Below are 17,886 nucleotides of genomic sequence, written 5' to 3' on the forward strand. Positions count from 1 at the left end.
CATTCTACTACAACGCCGTCGTTCTAAAAACCCGGCCCCCCCGCCACCTCCCCTTGTCCTGGAGCCTGTAGGCAGGTAACTCTTGCTGAGGAGCTCTAGCCTCCCAGTGACCCAGCCCACCCGTCCGTCCACTTTCCAGGAGGTGAGGCTGCAAGCTGGTCATGACCTAGCGGCCTCCCGGAGCATCCTGGCGCCGTCTCTCTGTAGCGCTCTCTTCTCGCTCGCTCCTTCCCCTCAGCCCTTGCTGCCTGGAGGCACCTGGCAAGGGTTACGGTTCCCTACTGTGGCAACAAATGCCAGGAGTGACGTCCCACACGATCTTGAACATGTATGTTTGCTGCCAGTGAGGCTGGCTGGAAACCTGCCCCTCCCTGAAGAGCTTTCACATCTGCTTCTGTTTCCCAGCTCGCCCAACGAGACACGGTTTTAAAGACGCGCTGCACAGCGGAATGAGAACTCCTAGAGCCGACGTTCAAAGTGCTTACGATGGGAAATCACCCACTTTTTACACCGGCGCTGACCTCCTTTCCCACACCACTCTGGGGGGCAGTTTTCAAGCCTCTACGGTCACAGGAGGCAGGAGGATGTCGGGGGCGGGGGCACAGGCCGCAGGGCCAGGCCGCAGGGCTCAAATCTGCCCCTGCCCTCACTCCCTTGTGCCTTTGGGCACAGCCTGCATCCGTGAAATGGGCACAGTGATTTCTCCCTCGCAGGGGGCTTTAAGGATCAGTGAACTCCCCAGGAGTCAAGGAGCACAGGATCTGCCGTGGAAAGCACTCAGTAAATGTGAGCTTTTGTGACTGTCCCATGATTGCCAGAGGCAAGGGTGGGCGGAGAGAGCCAGCAGGGGCAGAGGTGTTCATTCACGGGCTTCCCAAAACATGCCACCTGCCGTAAGCATGACCTCAGGGAAAGTCCCCGGGCTCTGTGTCCTCCCCTCTTTACTGGGATGGCAGTAAAGACTGAGCAGTGCGTGTAAACAGCCCCTAAAGGCTGCCGCTAGCGCCGCGTGGTGAAGCCACCGGTGCGCCCGAGCCGTCTCTCCCGGCTGGCCCGGCAAAACGCAGCGCAGCCAACAGCAGCAGCCCAACTGAACGCTGCCCACGGCTCTGAAAAGCACAGCTGCTCTCGGCCTCTCGCCGCTTGTACCAAGCTGTCCAGGAGGATGGACCGGGCGGCGATGGGACTAGAGGAGGGAAAAGCCTGTGTCATCTCCAGCGCCCGGGAAAGCCACAGAGAAGCGACGCTGCTGTTCTCAAAGAGCCTCGCGGGGTCCGAGCCTCCCCTGAAGCCTGCTTCGGCTAAACAGAGTGCGCGTTGTGTAGAGATCGGTCCCCCGTGCCAAGACGGCCAACCCTGTCTCCAGGGACTTGGGTGGAGGTGGCCGGGGGCCGTGCAGGGGGAGGGGCCCGGCATAAACGGCTCCTTGTGCGACTGACGGAGAGGAGCTGCCTCTGGGCGGACACAGGAGGGCACTCAGGGCCTCCCTCCTTGTTCTGGGCGTGTAACTTGTGTGGTGACACGGGGGTGGGCGGGTGGGGGGGCCTGAGAGTGAGTCCAGGGAACTGGGGCGGGGGGGGCAAGAGGGAAGCAGCAGCTCGTGCCGTCTGGAGGGGGCTGCCCACTAGAAAACCATCTGCAGAATTCAGCGGGCCGTCGAGGCCCGGGTGCAGAGCAGCCCGCTCCCAGCCCGGTCCTGGGTCCCCTGCAGGGCAGAGAAGAGGCTCCAGGTGAGGGTGCGGGATGGACCAATAGCTACACTCACCGAGCAGGACCAGAGCAAGAGTCAACCAGCACGCCAACTCTGCGCTGGGACAGGACAGCAAAGTCAGCCCGGGAGGGCCGAGGCGGTGGGGGGGGCGGCGCGGGACGGAGGGGTGGGTACTAAGGCCTAGTGTCGGGCACGGAGCCCACGACACGGGACAGCAGAAGCGACACCTAGAGACCCCAGAGTCCTGGACCCAGACCTCTGGCCTGCGTGCTGGGCCCACACACACTGTGGAAGCCGCTTCTGAACCGCTTCTCTTTCGGTGGGGGGTGGTGAGGGGGGACAAGGAGCTCTTGTCCTGGAGCCCGGGCTGGGCATCTCTCTGGAGTGTAGTGTCTGAAACAGGCAGGCCAGGAAGCGAACATCACAGCCGCATCGTATACAGAACTTCCTACACACCGGCCCTGTGCCGGGGCTTTACGCGTATAAACTCAGTTAATTCTCAGAACAATCCGTTGAGGTAGAGACGATTATTACTCTTATTTTGCAGATTAGGAAACGGAGGCACAGGGGAAAAAAAAAAAAAAAAAAAAAAAAGCAACACATCAAAGTCGCACAGCCGGTAAGCGGCAGAGCTGGGGTGTGCAGCCAGGCTGCCTAGCTCCGGAATCCAGGCTCTTCCATAGCCTCCCCCCCACCCCCAACCACGCACCCACGCCAAAGGGTCTGCAGCAAAGGAAGCTCAGCGGGAAGCGAGACCTGCCTGCCCGCTCCCCGCGGGCTCTGTCACTCAGCCTCTCATGGCGGCCAAAGCACCTCACAGGCCACCAGATGCTCCAGGAAAGGGCTAGGTCCTCAGCCAGACACCTAGGAACATACCTGGCCCTTCGCCTTACCAGCTCTGAGGCTGTGGACAGAGCGCCTCTCGGTGCCTCAACTTTCTTGTCTGTAAAATGGGCCAACTCGCGGGTCCTTCCCCCACGGGTCTTCTCATGGAAAAGCCAACAAGAGAACGAAGGGCGAGGACAGCACAGAACGGAGCACACAGAAAGCACACGGCGGAGACCACCTAAGGTTATAACACTCGGCCTTCCTGTGGTTTAAGGCCCGAGAGGAAGGGGATCGGCCTGGGAAGGGCCCCTGCGGTGATGATGTTTGCGGAATGGAACTTTCAAGGTTAAAATAAACTCTTGGCCTAATCTGGATCCTTTTGTTTTGGCATAGAAGCTCATTTTTAAAACTCCCTTCCTCAAAGAGTTAAATTTAGAGTTAGCATACGACCCAGCAATTCCACTGCTTGGTATGTACCCAAGAGAAATGAAAACCTAGGTCCACACAAAAGCCTGTAGGCCAGCGTTCCCCGCAACACTCTGCAATAGCCAAAACGCTGAAACAACCCAAACCTCCGTCACCTAACGTGGCACGGCCGTACAACAGAATACTCTTCAGCCGTGAAAAGGAGTTACACACAGCTGAGCCCGGAAAACATGATGCTAAGTGGAAGAAGCCAGACATAAGAGACCACACGTGGTTTGATTCCATTTACACGAAATGTCCAGAATAGGCAAATCCGTAGAGACAGAAAGTAGACTCGTACGAGGAGGGAGGGAGGGGGAGTGACTGCTCACGGGTGTGGGGTTTCTTTTGGGGGTGACGAGAATGTTCCGGAAGCAGAGAGTGGTGACGGCTGCACAGCTCTGCGGCCGTGCCCTGGGAGAAGCGGGTGGACAGAAGGGGAGGATGGGGGGTGGGGGTGGGGATTAAGTCGCTCCCAGGTAGGATGCGGCGCTCAGCTCTTTACCGTCCTGTCTGGAAGCCCGGCTGAGTTTGCTCACAGCTGGGTGACACGCGCCTGCGTTCCAGGGCTCCGGGCTGGCTCAACGGTGCCATTCGGAGCCAGGTAGGAGGCTTCATTCCTGCTGCAGCATCCACCCTGCGTGAACGGCGGGGATGGGGAAAGAGAAGGCGGCCTGGGAGCCATCCCTGTGGGCACCCGGCCTTCTGCCCGAGTCCAAATGGGGTGGGGTTGGATGGATGGTGACAGGGTCACACAGGCGCTGCTCAGCCACCTCATTCCCCAGAGGGCCACGTCCCAATCCTGCAGCCCTAGCCAACAGCCCCGAGCCCCACGGGCGCCCCAGCTCAGAGCTGGGAGAGGGCGCTTCGCGCCTACCGCTTCCGGCTGCCGCCCCTGCGCTCTGGGAACGCGGCTGTGCCACAGCACGGGGCCTGGGGAGCGCGGGGCCGGTCCTCTTCCCCACCCCCACCCCCCAGGGCAACCCCGGGGCCTCCCCGCGCGCGCGCAGCTGCCGGCCGGCAGGAGGGAGCTCTACCCCCTCCCCACGCGTGAGCACCTGCTTTCTTCGCGGCCGTGGGAGCGGAGGACAAGGCTCTGCAGTAGCCTGTGTTCCTTGACTTCTCTCAGCTCACACCGCAAACCCCGTTTTGGGCAAATGAGCATATTTCATGGGTGTCCGGGTCAAGATTTACACCCTGATATTACCCTGTCCTATAGCCCCCATTTCCCCACAGCAGCGGGAAAAAAATTAATCAATTAAATGCAGTTTCGTCTCTTCCAGGATCAAATTCTTTCCCAAGTTAATTGCCCTCTTTTTTGGATAAAACTAGTAATTCAGGAATCAAGATCCTTCCCGAGGCTGTGACTTCATCTCTCCCCACCCCGAGACGGCCTCTGTGCACACAGAAAGATGACAGGGAAGAAAAACACAAAAGAAAATAATAAAAAATATATCATCCTGGTTTAGAGAAACTGGATTTTCAAAATAGATTAAAAGACAGTAGTAGAATAAATTGGAGAGTCAAGGTCATCTTTTTGCATTAGCCAATGGGACTTAACGGACTAATCTGTATTAAGAACATCATTACATATTATTATTGCACAAGGTTTTCATGAATTTGAATGGAGCAAGAAAGAGAGAGAGAAGTAAGTTCCTGTCGGGGGCAGAAAGGACTTTGTTCTCTCCTGAGTTTACGAACTAATTTTTGGTGATAATACAAAATTTCTAAGAGAGAGTGACTGGCAGTGAGAGCAGCTTTCTCTCAACGCCTTTACTTTGCAAAATGTAAAAGGTGGCATTTCTACATCAGTCTTCACATGCCTGGGGGACATTTTTATTGTCCCACAAAGCCTGGTGGTCTTAGAACCACAGATGCAACCCACCTCTCTCATGTGACACACGTGGAAACTGAAACGTCGGTAGTAAGAGCCAAAGACGCGGGCAGATGGCCAGGTGCGTGCTACCCAGAGTCAAGCTACGACGTCCCGCTACCGCACGGTGGCGCTGTCTGCCAACCACGGCCTGCCCTCCACCACTGCCAAATGCTCTTAATAATTCGAGGTAAGGCGAGCAGCTGTGTGGGAGGACCCGAAAGAAGAAGTTGCGGGAAGGAGCTGTCAGTAGATGACTCTAGAATTCCAGGCAAGGTGGTCTGATGGGTTCAAGAGAAGGGCTTGTTTGCGTACACTAAAATGGATCTGCTAAAGTGCCACCTGCTATTGCAAATAAGCAACAGTGCAAGAATTTACTTCCAATTCTGCTGACGTGATGGAAGGGAGGGGTGGTGGGGAGGACAGCATGGGTGTGGCTGGCTGAGTCAGAGTGTGTCCTCACGCCGGGGTTCCTCGTCTCAGGCTAGAGACCACTCTCCAGGGAGCCCAGGCTGGGCTTTGGCTCCCGCCTCCCCGCCGACTGGTGAAACCCAGTTCAGTGGGCAGGAGGGGGTCAAGATGGGCAGCCTTGAGGAAGAGACGGTCTCGTCTGGGAACTTGGTCCCGCCACAGGGAGGCCCGGGGACACTGGGGAGAGCAGCCTGCTCCCTAAGAGACGCCTGGGCGAACTCTAATGAGAAAGCGCATCTTTTATTTCCCTAAATCCCCTCCCCCTGCAACGTGCTTCCCTGAATAAACCTGAGCAGAAGTAAGGGGACAACTTGCACAGGCGGACGCGCACATACGGGTCTACGCACAGAGACGTACCCATCAGCTGCTCGTCCTTGTTTCGAAACAAATGGCTGCTTGGCTGATTAGCAGCTGCTGTCTTAAACGAGCGTTGCTATTTCAACAAGCATAACTGGTTTAGAAGCCAGGCAGAAAGATATACCTGACTTTTGCTTTACAATTTGATCCGAAGGGCAAACACACCCCTTAAAATTTATTCTGATGCCTGCATGTGTAACTCAACGAGCTATGTTAGGTCCGAATGCAGGCTAAGCTACCAGGCATCCTTTACTAAGTGTCTGCGTGTTGATTAGCAGTGGCTGGTCGGGGCGCTCAGCAGGAAAAAAAAAAAAAAAAAAAAAAAAAAAAAATCCAGGCCGTGTTCTGTGGCTTCTGCGTGGTGCGCCGTGAGGTGTGCGGCCAGCGTCCTCTGCCCGAGCCTGCTCCGGGATGCCTGCGGTACCTGTCGGTCAGGGTGTGCTCTTGGATTACAAACGCCTCTCGACTTGTGCTTAAGTCAAAGCTTACGTAGGAAGCAACGTGTGAAGCGAAATGTTGAAGCATAAATCACCTCGCTCTCCCTGCGGGTTTGAATTATGCCTGTGACCGAGTTAAGTGCGAGCTGAGGGCATGCTTCCTCTCCGGAGCACGCGTGCTCTCTTTGTAATGACACTTCAGAAAGGAAAAACCGCTGAAGCAGCCAACTCCCCAAGGACAGGAGGTCTGAAGAATTTCTTTGCGGTGAAACCCAAAGAAATTGCTGTGGGACCAGATCAGAAAGAAGAAAGCTGTGTTTCCCTTGAACTACAGGCTGCCCTTTGCTGGCTGAGACTCGCCATCCTTCAGGGGATGTTGAATTCTGAAGGCATCCCCCGACGATGTAGGCTATCTAGCGCAGGAGGAAGGTGGACCAGGTGGAAGAGGGCCGGGGCCGGGGGCCCTCCATGTAGGTGATGAAGTAACAGCATCGGAACGCTAGATGGCAGCAGCCGTACACAAATTATATGCTGGGGACCTACCTGTCCTCTTTCCTGGGGTCAGAGCCTTTGATGGGGAACTTGGGCATGGCCGTGTTCCAATAAAATTTCATTTACAGAAGCGTGTGTGGGCCAGATTTGTCCCACACGCCATCATTTGCCGACCCGTCCGCTAAATGAACAGAGAACTCTCTCTGGCTCAGCTAGCTTGGTCCACACGTCCCAGGCATTTGCCAGCTAACTCTTTTCTTCTCCCGAATCCATGAAGACCCATCCCTCCTTCCCTCTCAGCCCCTTTCAGCTACCTGCGTGATTACGTATGTCTCCCGAACTTGGATTCTCCCTCCCACACGACAACAGAATCGGTTGACAAATGCTGCCTGTTTGTTCTGCGTTTAAAACGCTTCCTTCCCGTCAATCTCTCTTCATTCCCACCACCACCAACTCATCCTTTAGCTTCCTCGCAGCTGCTACAACACGTAGCAGTGGTGTCAACAGCATCTGTTCAATTGCTGGGGTCCTTCACCCGGATCTGTCTACCTCTTCCCCCCAAAAGTATTCCGTTGAGCCAGATGAAGGTTTCAGTCTCCTCTTGGGCTTTAACATTGCTGGGCACCGGAACCCTCCAAGGCTGTCAGCCTCTTGCTGAAGAACGCACTTTTTCTTCGGCCTGCAGTCCTACTTCCACAAAGCGCCACGCGGATCCCATCTCGGTGACATCACCCACCCGCCGGCTCGCAGTGCTACCTGCCCTCATCACCTCCGCTTCTCCAGGCGCACAGCCGCCACGCTCCTGTTTTAAGGCCACCCGTTCTGTGAAGCGCCCCGAGATGGGGGCCGACCTTGCCCTTCGTCCACTGGTTTCCTAGGTAATTTGGTTTGCATCCCTCCCGGCGTCCATCTTACGGCACCTGAGGGCTTCACCGCCCACGAACCAATTATTTTAGCTATCTCTTTTGTTACTGAGTTTCAGTCACGTTGCACTGAGGTCAGAGTGTGGGCTGAATGGTATCGATCTGGGCGTGTTCTGACTTTCTCGGTGGCACTGTTCTGTAGTCAGTTTTGGGAAACATACACACATGTGCTTGGAAAGAATGTTGAAGTTTTTCTAATTGCTGGGCTGGGGGTCTATATGCGTCCATTATGTGCGTTTGGTAACGCTTAATTTTATCAGGGTCAGAGAGGGGAACGGCACTCCCCACATTGACTGCAGTTTTGTCTGTTGTGCCCTGCAATTCTGACAACTCTTCTTGAGCGTTTTGAGGCTGATGTTGCTAGAAACGGACAGATGCGGGATCGCTCTGCCATCCGGTACATTGTTTCTCTTTTCATTAAGTACTGACCTTTATCCTTTCTGTGGCTGTCTGCCTTAAAGTCAGCTTGGTCTGATACTGAAATTGTAATACCCGCTTTCTTTTCATCAGCATTCACCTTGTGTCTTTTGTCACTCCTCTATCCGCCACCTTTGCGTGTTGTGCTTTACGTGTGTTGCTTGTTAATTACATAGAATTGGAATTCTAAAAAGCAAAACCTCGCTCTTTCAAAAGATGTATTTAATCGTCTGATGACTGTTTTTGCACCCCTCCCCTCAGTATTAGCCTGTTTTTCTCCTTTTTTTCTCCCTCCCTCCCCCCTTTCCCTCCCACGAAACCCTGGTCTGCAGCATGAGCTAAGGGCGGAGAAGGCTTACAAGCCTTGCCGGGGGGCTGTTCTAGTTTTACCTCTGAGGAGTAAGGTCAGAGGAATCTGAAAGGAAGAACCCAAATCACAAACTATACATGGATTTGTAAGTGGGGAAGACAGGCTGAAGGAGAGGGTCTGCATGAGGTCACCCTCTTTCCCTCTCTGTGGCCTGCATGGACGTGCTCTCCCCCCACCCCTACTCCTGATACCCTGGACACAGTGGTGATGGGGGCAAAGCTCTAACGGCCCTGCCCACCGGCTGTGACGGGGGTGGGTGGAGTGTAGGGGCATAAAAACCCCCAAGGATGCTTGTTTATCAGAGGGTTTTATGTGGTTGAAAATACCCAGTCCAGCGCCCCAGCCCAATCCCAGCTGAAGAGTCCCGTTGAGGGTTTATGTAACTCAGAGAGGATCTGTCTGGTCTAGGGAAGGGGGGAGTTGGGTTGGAAAGGCTTTCGCTCTGCTTTCTTCAGAAACATAAAGATTAGCAGAAAGTGCAGGTGATAGAGTAGAGGGACATCGGAGTTGACACCTTGAGGTTGCAGGAGACATGGTGCCACCAGACAGGAAGCCTGGCCCGTGAGCGCAGTGCCTGGGGCTGGGCTGTCACTTGCTGGCACAGACATTTCTGGAGCACGTGCAGCTCCCCGAGTTCTGGGAGGACATGGCCCTTGGATGCTTAAGGGGTCAGCCCCGCAGGGCTCCTTAGCACGTGCCCCGCCCCCACCGCCCGACACTGCCCACCCCTGACGTTCCTTGTGGTCTAAACCAAGTCAAGATCAAAACGGCTGTAGCAGGGGACAAAGCCCAACTCCCCCCTCCCGGAGCCGGGTTAGGAAGAGCAGCCCGCAGGGCATGACGAATCACAGTCAGCCCTGGATTGGGGTGACATTTCTTACATTCTAAAGGCTTCTCCCCATCCGCGGCTCCTGTGATTTCCGCCAGAGGCACCTTGTTAATGATGACCTTGGAGTCAGGGCGAGGAAGTGACTTGGGAGGCCCACAGGCAGGAAGAAGAATCGAGAACAGAGAGAATCTCAGCCTAGAACCGTGCCAGCCCGCACGTGTGCTCAGGGCTTCGTGGAGCAGACACGCCCCTCAACACGAAGCACCAGAATTCAGTGACTACAGCGACGCACGGGGGCCCCAGAGCAGCTGAGGGAATCGAGAAGAGGAGGGGATGGGGTGTAAAGAGGCCCCACGCAAGGCTGGGAACGAGGGAAGAGGGGAGAAAGGGATTCCGCGAGGAATTAGTTCCTGGCGACCATGATCCACAGACACAGGGCAGATCATTAAAGGTGGTGGTGCCATTGCCTTAGGCGGGTCAGAAGTAGAGCTTGAGATTATACCAGTCAGAGGGCAGTGGAGTGAGAAACGTGTGCTTTCGATACAGAAACCAGTGGCCCCTGGACCATCTCTTTGACCTGAATTATGTTTTCAAAATAACTGTGACATCGCGCACCTTTCGGACAGTGTGCGCGCTGCCTGTTCGAAGTTCACCTCTGTCCCCGCCAATCTCAACTGTCTCCACTCTGCCTGTCTGCACGTACTTGTTACCTCTTAGTCCTCTACAGGCATCTGAGGTTTTTGCCGCCCTCGGACAGAAGGCTCCACCCGCCCTCCTTCAGCCTGGAGGCTGTAGTGTTTGTGGATTTGTGGGCACAGGTGGACCCTCTTTATGGTCCCGAGGCTGTAGCCTTATCTAGCCCTGTAATTCAACAGCGGGAGGGGAAAGGAAGACTCTACAAGGCCTGCTGACTGTGCGGGGAAGACGAGGCGAGATAGGAAGCCGCGGATGACAGAGAGCTTGGCCCGGTCGACCGGGCACCAGGTGACGACGGGCTTTTGCATGACGGCAGATGGGGGACAGTGAGTTCAACCCTGGAGAGATGCTGGTGCGGGGGTCCTGCGAAACACCCAAGCGGAGACATATGGGTGGCGGCCGGACCCGTAAGCATAAGTTCGGGAGAAAAATCTAGGCAGAAGGTCAACTTGGGCATCACCAGCAAACGGATGGGGAATAAAGCCATGGGCGTGGGGCAGAACCCCCGGAGAGAGTGCGCTAAGGGAGGAGAAAGGGCGCCCTAGGGATGGAGCGCCGGGGGACATCAACATTTCAGGACGGGCCGCAGGACACGGACCTGCAGACGAGCCTGTGAAGAAGCAGACGGAAGAGGGAGGAAACCAGGAGAGGCCGGTGGCCAGGAAGAGAAAGCGAGGGCCTCTAAAGGAGAGAGCGCTGAGGGGCGTTAGCTGCTGCCCTCGAGGTACAGCTGGCCCTCCGGATCCTGCCATCCCCCCAAGGCTGAGTTCGCGGACGCAGGGTCCGTGGCTACCAAGGGCCGACTGTGGTACTCGAGCATTCGAGGATTTTGGTCTCCGCCGGCGGGTCCTGGAACCAGTCCCCCCAGGACACTGTCTTTATCACGTACCTATACATTTAAAGCGTTTGGAGAACAGCACGCGATTGTATCCATGGTTGGTTTGCAAAACGGTTACCCATCAGACAGCTCATTGGGAAAACGTGGTGTAAACCTGCTTCTTGATAGAGTACCTCTCTCAGGTCTGAGCTTCCCTGACCTCCTCCTCGCCTCCGCCAGTCAGACCTGGGGGGCTGGGGCTGCTGCAGAGTTATGTGCAGACAGCCCACCCGAGGCGACAGGCACTTCCGGACACCACCGGCTGCAGTGCCACGCTCTAAGGCACTAGGTGTCGGCTTACCTGGCGCTCTCAAAGGTAGCAGATGCCGTCTTTTCTACAGCCCCAAATCCAACGCCAACAGCAAGACCCTCTGAAACAGACATAAAAAAGTACGATGGGTTAGGAATCATTTTTCTATAATACATGCATATAGAATCGAAGCTTGCTCAGAAGCCAAAGCCAGCAGACTCCTGTGGGCTGGATTAGCACTACTGTCCATTCGGGGCTGGGTGACGGCCTGACTCGCTTGGTGGGGGAACCCCTGGGACACCATGGAACCAGTTACATACTTCATCACACTGGCAAATCCCCTGGTCTTTTTTGCATACTTTATAGTTACTCAACAGGCTTATACGTAATCAGCTGTTAAGAGCAAGCAGTTTCTTCACTTCTTCCATAAGAAATCAGAACAACAGTATTTTCATGTGATGCAATACAGGTTAAAAGCAGATCTTGCTAAGGCTAATCTCTGAAATGGGTGCACAGCTGTCTTTGCAAATGCGAGTAAAAGAACTCCATAAAAAAATGGATCTTACATTTTTGGGGCTTCCCTGGTGGCCCAGTGGTTAAGAATCCGCCTGCCAATGCAGGGGACACGGGTTCGAGCCCTGGTCCGGGAAGATCCCACATGCCGGGGAGCAACAAAGCCCGTGAGCCACAGCTACTGACCCTGCACTCTAGAACCCATGAGCCACAACTACCGAGCCCATGTGCCACAACTACTGAAGCCCGCGCGCCTAGAGCCCGTGCTCCGCAACAAGAGAAGCCACCGCAATGAGAAGTCCGCGCACCGCAACGAAGAGTAGCCCCCGCTCGCCGCAACTAGAGAAAGCCCGCGTGCCACAATGAAGATCCAATGCAGACAAAAATAAATAAATAAATTTATTTTTTAAAAATGGATCTTACATTTTTAAATGTCATTGGATTTTTCCATTATGTGTTGATTTTGCAGCCAGAAACTAGAAGTTTTTGAGTCCCAGAGTTCATTTGAATTTGACTGTTTTAATCCTTTTTATTAATTAAAAAATGCTTGCCAGAAAAAAAAAAAGGTTCATCCCCATCCCTACGTCACATAAGATCGCACGAGGCTGCCAGTAACAGAAAATCCACAGAACAGTAGCTTCAACCAAGGGTCAGCAGACTATACCCCAGGGGCCACATCCAGCCCACTGCCTGTTTCTGTATGGCCTGCAAGCTAAAAATGATTTTTTAAAAATTTATTTATTTTATTTATTTATTTTTGGCTGCATTGGGTCTTCATTGCTGTGCAGGGGCTTTCTCTTGTTGCCGCGAGCGGGGGCTACTCTTTGTTGCGGTGTGCGGGCTTCTCATTGCGGTGGCTTCTCTTGTTGCGGAGCACAGGCTCTAGGAGTGCAGGCTTCAGTAGTTGTGGCTCACGGGCTCTAGGCGCGCGGGCTCAGCAGTTGTGGTGCACAGGCTTAGCTGCTCCGCGGCATGTGGGATCTTCCCGGGCCAGGGCTGGAACCCGTGTCCCCTGCATCGGCAGGCGGATTCTTAACCACTGCGCCCCCAGAGAAGTTGTAAGAATGATTTTTACATTTTTAAATAGTCCAAAAAAAATCAAGGAAAGAATATTTCATGACACATGAAAATTATATGAAATTCAAAATTTACTGCCCATAAATAAAGTTTTATTGGCACAGAGCCATGCTTGTTTGTGGATGAATTGTCTGTGACTGTTTTGTGCTATGTCAGCAGAGAGTAATGAGAGACCAAAGGGTCTGAAAACCTAAAATATTTACTATGTGGCCCTTTAAAGACAGAGTTTGATGACCCCGGACCTAAACACATAGGATTTTATTAGCTCGTCCAACAAGAAGTCCGAGGTTGGTATGGTGGCCCAATGACGTCATCACAGACATTGACGAGCCATCCTCAAATGGCAGGGACTCTTACAGTCTGCTCTGAGATGGTGTGACCATAGTGTAGCTTGAAGCCTGGGGATGGACAGATGATCTTCCAAGTCCTGTCCAGTAGGAGTGAGCTTGCCAAGTTCACCAACGCCCTGATCAAATGTGGAAGAGCCGTGCTGGTCTGCAGATATCTGACAGAGAGGTAAGAAGGGCTATGAAAAAGAAAGAAGGGAGGAAGCGAGGGAGGGAGGAAAGGAAGGAACTGCCCCAGTGGCCTGGGATCAATGGCGTACAAGCACAATGTTAAGACCCCTTTCTGACATCTATGGGCGAGGGCAACCCCGATCCAAATAGGAAAGAGAATAACCTATGTTGGTCAGAATCAAGACCAAGGGCTTGGGGCCAGAAGGAACTTTTGTTATGAAGAGGGAAGAAAGAGGTCAAAATCTGCCGAGTGAGAAGGGCGTGTCTTCTTTGGGGATTCACTGCCCTTTAAACCGCCCCTTTTTGTCCGTGTGTCCTGTTTAGCTGGAGCGGGCCCAGGACACTGGGATTATAATCATGGCTCTGGGTGGCTTGTCCCATGGTGAGGTCCAAGAGCTCACCTGTGATCCGGTTTGGCTCGCCAGGAGACCACAGTGAGGTTTGGAGCCCAAAGACCCTGCTAAAGCGTGAAGTGTTCCATTTTGCCTCACCTTACGCTTACGCTCTGTGCTTTGGTCCCATGGGGACCTTGTGGGGCGGCTGTGGCCCCTGGAGGCTGTTGGTTGAGCACCTGGGATTCTGATGCATCAGCAAACATCCCCCCACATTTCTCACAACAACCAACCATGGGATACAGAGTCCTAGGACTTCAGAGGTGGAGGAAACGCCAGAGACCACCTGGCACGACTCCTGGCCGCTGCCAGATCCAGAAGCCAGGGCTTTGGGAGTCTTTGCCAAAACCAGACAGCAGGATGCAGGCTCCTGGGCCTGGGCTCCCTGCGTGCGTGACACACACCACAGCAGGCTGCAGAGAAGCCCCCGCTACAAGCTCTTGGCTAAAGCAGCAGCCGAGTCAGCACTGCCAGAGCAGCCAGATTTTTCAAGATCAAGGTTTTAAAATTTTATTTATTTTTAAGGTGCCTGATACCAATTCTTAAGAAAGGCTGAGGGACCTCCCTGGCGGCACGGTGGTTGAGAATCCGCCTGCCAATGCAGGGGACGCAGGTTTGAGCCCTGGTCAGGGAGGATCCCACATGCCGCAGAGCAACTGAGCCCGTGCGCCACAACTACTGAAGCCCGTGCGCCGCAACTACTGAGGCCTGCATGCCTGGAGCCCGTGCTCCGCAACGGGAGGGGCCGCCGCAATGAGAAGCCCGTGCACCGCAACGCTCGCCGCAACTAGAGAAAGCCTGTGCACAGCAACGAAGACCCGACACAGCCAGAAAAATAAATAAATAAATAAATTTATTTTTTAAAAAAAGAAAAAAAAAAAGAAAGGCTGAGTCTTCATTCACCAAGCCTATCCTCTAGGATGACTCTAGGTTCCAAAGTTGGCCTTGTATTCAAGATCTTAGTCTCTCTGTGGTCTTTCTCTGGAGAAATGAGGGGCTGGCGGCCCTTTCTGGGCCATGCCCCGAGGTAGAAGCTCATGAACTAAAGGTGGGAGCCGTCACCTCCACTCTATGCATCAGTGAGAAGAGGTGACGAGGAGCTGGTCTAAGCGCCCAGCTGGGCTCTGATTCTGAGGTCCAGGCTCCTCATTCTTTACAGCTGCTTGTCCTTTTCTTTCTCTTTCAGAAACTTCCTCTGAGGGTGGGCACTGCAGAAGCCAGCACTCCAGGGAGGGGGGTGGATACAAGTTCAACACTTTCAGGTTTGCCTGATGCATTTCACAAGCTTCAAAAAGAATGAGTGTCGGGCTTCCCTAGTGGCGCAGTGGTTGGGAGTCCGCCTGCCGATGCAGGGGACGTGGGTTCGTGCCCCGGTCCGGGAGGATCCCACGTGCCGCGGAGCGGCTGGGCCCGTGGGCTGTGGCCGCTGGGCCTGCGCGTCCGGAGCCTGTGCTCCGCGGCGGGAGGGGCCACAACGGTGAGAGGCCCGCGTACCGCAAAAAAAAAAAAAAAAAGAATGAGTGTCCTAGGTGAGGAGCCGGGTATTGCCGAGAGCTGAATTTCAGGACGGGCTACGATGAATATATCTAAGGGTTTCAGGCATCCTTGCCATTGGGAAGGAGGCAACCTCTTTTTTGTGCAGCCCTTGCGTCTCAGGAGTTGTCCATGCTCCCGAGAAGATAAGGCCAGAGGACGCCTGAGGCGCTTCCATCCGGCCCGTCTCCTACCTTCGGGGAGCCCAGTGTTTACAAGCCTGCTGTTCTTCACCTTGTTTTGTACCAACACGGCCCAGACCACAACCCACTCCCATAGGTACGTGTGGGTCTCCAGGGCGAGGTTCTTCACCAGGTGTCAAAAGCTAGGCAGAGACTGACCAGGGGTTTCCTGACAACAGAGGGGCAAATCCCTCCCTTTGAAAAAACTTGCTTTTCTAAACCATAAACAACAGCTGGTGGCTCTTTTGTTAAAGATTTTGCTCTAATTAGTCATTTTAATGTTAATGATAGCGCGGTCCTGAGGACAGGACTTAACATTAATTGCCAAACTAACCCTTTCTAGTTACTTAGCAAGCAGCCAGCAGCACCTGGTTTACTAATGCTCACAACGGCTCATTAGGTTACCCAACTAATCCAGGAGAGAAAGGGCTCGCCCACAGTGACACAGCATCAAGGGGCAGAACCAGGCTTGACCCTCAGTACCCCCCTGGGCTCCCCACCACCCCATTTGGCTGACATGGGCCGTGGTTTTCTCCCAGGTGTGGGCGGCAAGGGCTGGCATCTGAATATCTGTATTTGGGATACAGATCTTGCGGCAAAGTGAACACAACCTGCCTCTGCCCAGCCCTGTGCCTTGGCCAGGCCCACAGCGGGTACCACGCCCCTCCCACCCCCACCCCCACCCCCGCCAAACGCACACCACGTGCTGCCTCAGGAGGTGGCCAACTCCGTCTCCCCCTGGATTTAGAGCAAAGGAGAGGAAGAAGACGTAATGGAGGAAGGGAATGGAATTGTTACCGCCTCTGAAGGTGGAGGGATTACCTGAGAGCGAAACTAAGACAAAAGACGCACGCGGCAAGACCATAAATAAGGGAATGAAGGCAGACACTGAAGATCAACAGATGGTAGAAGGAACCCGCGGGGTGAAAGAGAGCAGAGGAAAAAATGCGACTGGCGTTCACAGCCCCCGGTCTTCCACCAAAAGTGCAAATTAGGGAGGTAATTAAGACAAGAATCCAAAGTGGCTGGAATACTGTTAGTAAGCCAGAACTCTTTTCACAGCTACGGCCATTAACTCAGATGCAGACCGAAGGAAAACAAACTTCCAAACCTGGGGTTATAAGCCCCCGGGATGCAGGGTGAGGCAGAGTCCTAAGGGCAAACTTGAGAATAAGCTCTAAAGCTGATTCCTCCAACCGCACTCCCCTGCTCCAATCTTCCCGGGGGTTGGAAGGTGGGTGTGGCTGCCTCTCTCCATCCCCCATCCTTCCTGAGTCTCGTCTCTCCTCATCCTCGGGGCGCGGTGGGGGTGGGGGCGCATGGGCTTTTTGTTGAGACGGACCTGGGCTCAAATCCTGGTATATTATTTAGGGTTCTTGTAAAAAGGAAAGAAGGCTGAGAATGCTTTGCTTACAGGATGGTGCGCACACAGCGGCGATTCTCACTACTGACGCTTTGTTGCGAGAGGTTGGCCTGTACAGCCTAAGATGTTAAGCAGCATCCCTGGCCTCTACCCACTAGATGCCAGTAACACCTCCTCCCCGCAACCATCCCCTCCCGTCAAGGGGTACTTTTCACAAAAATTTTCAATTATTCTAGAACGCTCTTGGAGTTTACGTAGGTGGTCAGAAAGTGAACAACCGGTTAAAAACCAGTGTCTTAGTCCATCCAGGCTGCTCTAACAAAATACTGTAAACTGGCTTCTGGGTGGCTTAGAAACAACAGAAATTTATTTCTCACGGTTCTGGAGGCTAGAAGTCCAAGATCAAGATGCTGAGACTGGGTGTCTGGTGAGAAACTACTTCTTGGTTCTCAGATGGTGCTTTCTCTCTGTGTCCTCACATGCTGGAAGGGGCAAGGGAGCTTTCTCGGGCCTCTTTTTTAAGGGCACTAATCCCCTTCCTGAGGGCTCCACCCTCATGACCTAAATGCTTCCCAAAGGCACAACCTCCTCATACCATCACTTTGGGGGTTAGAATTTCAACATACGAATTTGGGGGGCCAGATGCAAAACATTCAGACTAGAGCAAATAGTATTTTCTTTTTTTCAATTGAGGGCTTAGAAGCCCTTAGTTTGAAGCACATGGGGTGGAGCTCACAGGTCTTCTGTAAGAGACCTCTCCAGCCTCCAAAAACAGTGACACCTGTGCGATTGCAGCCTTGCCTGACATTCTTGGGCATCGGGTTCCGTGGGCGGATGGGAAGGAATGCCTGTGTGGGGTAGAGAGAAAGGGGGTTATATTGGTTCAGCTGAAATCCCTGCTGGGGTGGAAACAGGGCAATCCGAGCTGCTGTGGGGACATCCTGCTTCCTCCTGCCTGGCTGTGCTCCTCTGCATGTGGGTCCAGCTGTCAGATGATCTCAGCAACAGTGGGGCTTCTGCAGTGGAACTCAGTGGTCTGACCAGGGCTGAAGCCTGTGGGGTCTCATTTCTCTTGTTCTGGGTAACAACAGCAACGCAGGAAATGAGCAGCGATGTTATGACTTTTTTCCCTATTTAACTGTTGCCTTTTATTTTATTTTATTTTTTTTTTGAACTATAAAACAGCAATTTCCTATGATCCAACCTAATGAGTTCTGGAAATTTTTTTTTTTTTTTTCGGTACGCGGGCCTCTCACTGCCGTGGCCTCTCCCGTTGCGGAGCACAGGCTCCGGACGCGCAGGCTCAGCGGCC

General features: G+C 53.8%; 1 protein-coding gene across 1 annotated transcript in view; it reads right to left on the reverse strand.

Moving 5' to 3' along the window:
• The window catches only part of SLC39A11 (solute carrier family 39 member 11), a 140,108-nt gene that overhangs the window by 49,922 nt on the left and 72,300 nt on the right, over positions 1 to 17,886 (reverse strand). Inside the window, exon 3 of the mRNA XM_028498149.1 lies at positions 11,048 to 11,117. Within this exon, the coding sequence (XP_028353950.1) occupies positions 11,048 to 11,117 (70 nt within the window). The remainder of the gene's footprint in view (positions 1 to 11,047; positions 11,118 to 17,886) is intronic.

Source organism: Physeter macrocephalus, chromosome 14 (assembly GCF_002837175.3).
Source record: "Physeter macrocephalus isolate SW-GA chromosome 14, ASM283717v5, whole genome shotgun sequence".
In the NCBI taxonomy this organism is placed as follows: Eukaryota; Metazoa; Chordata; class Mammalia; order Artiodactyla; family Physeteridae; genus Physeter; species Physeter macrocephalus.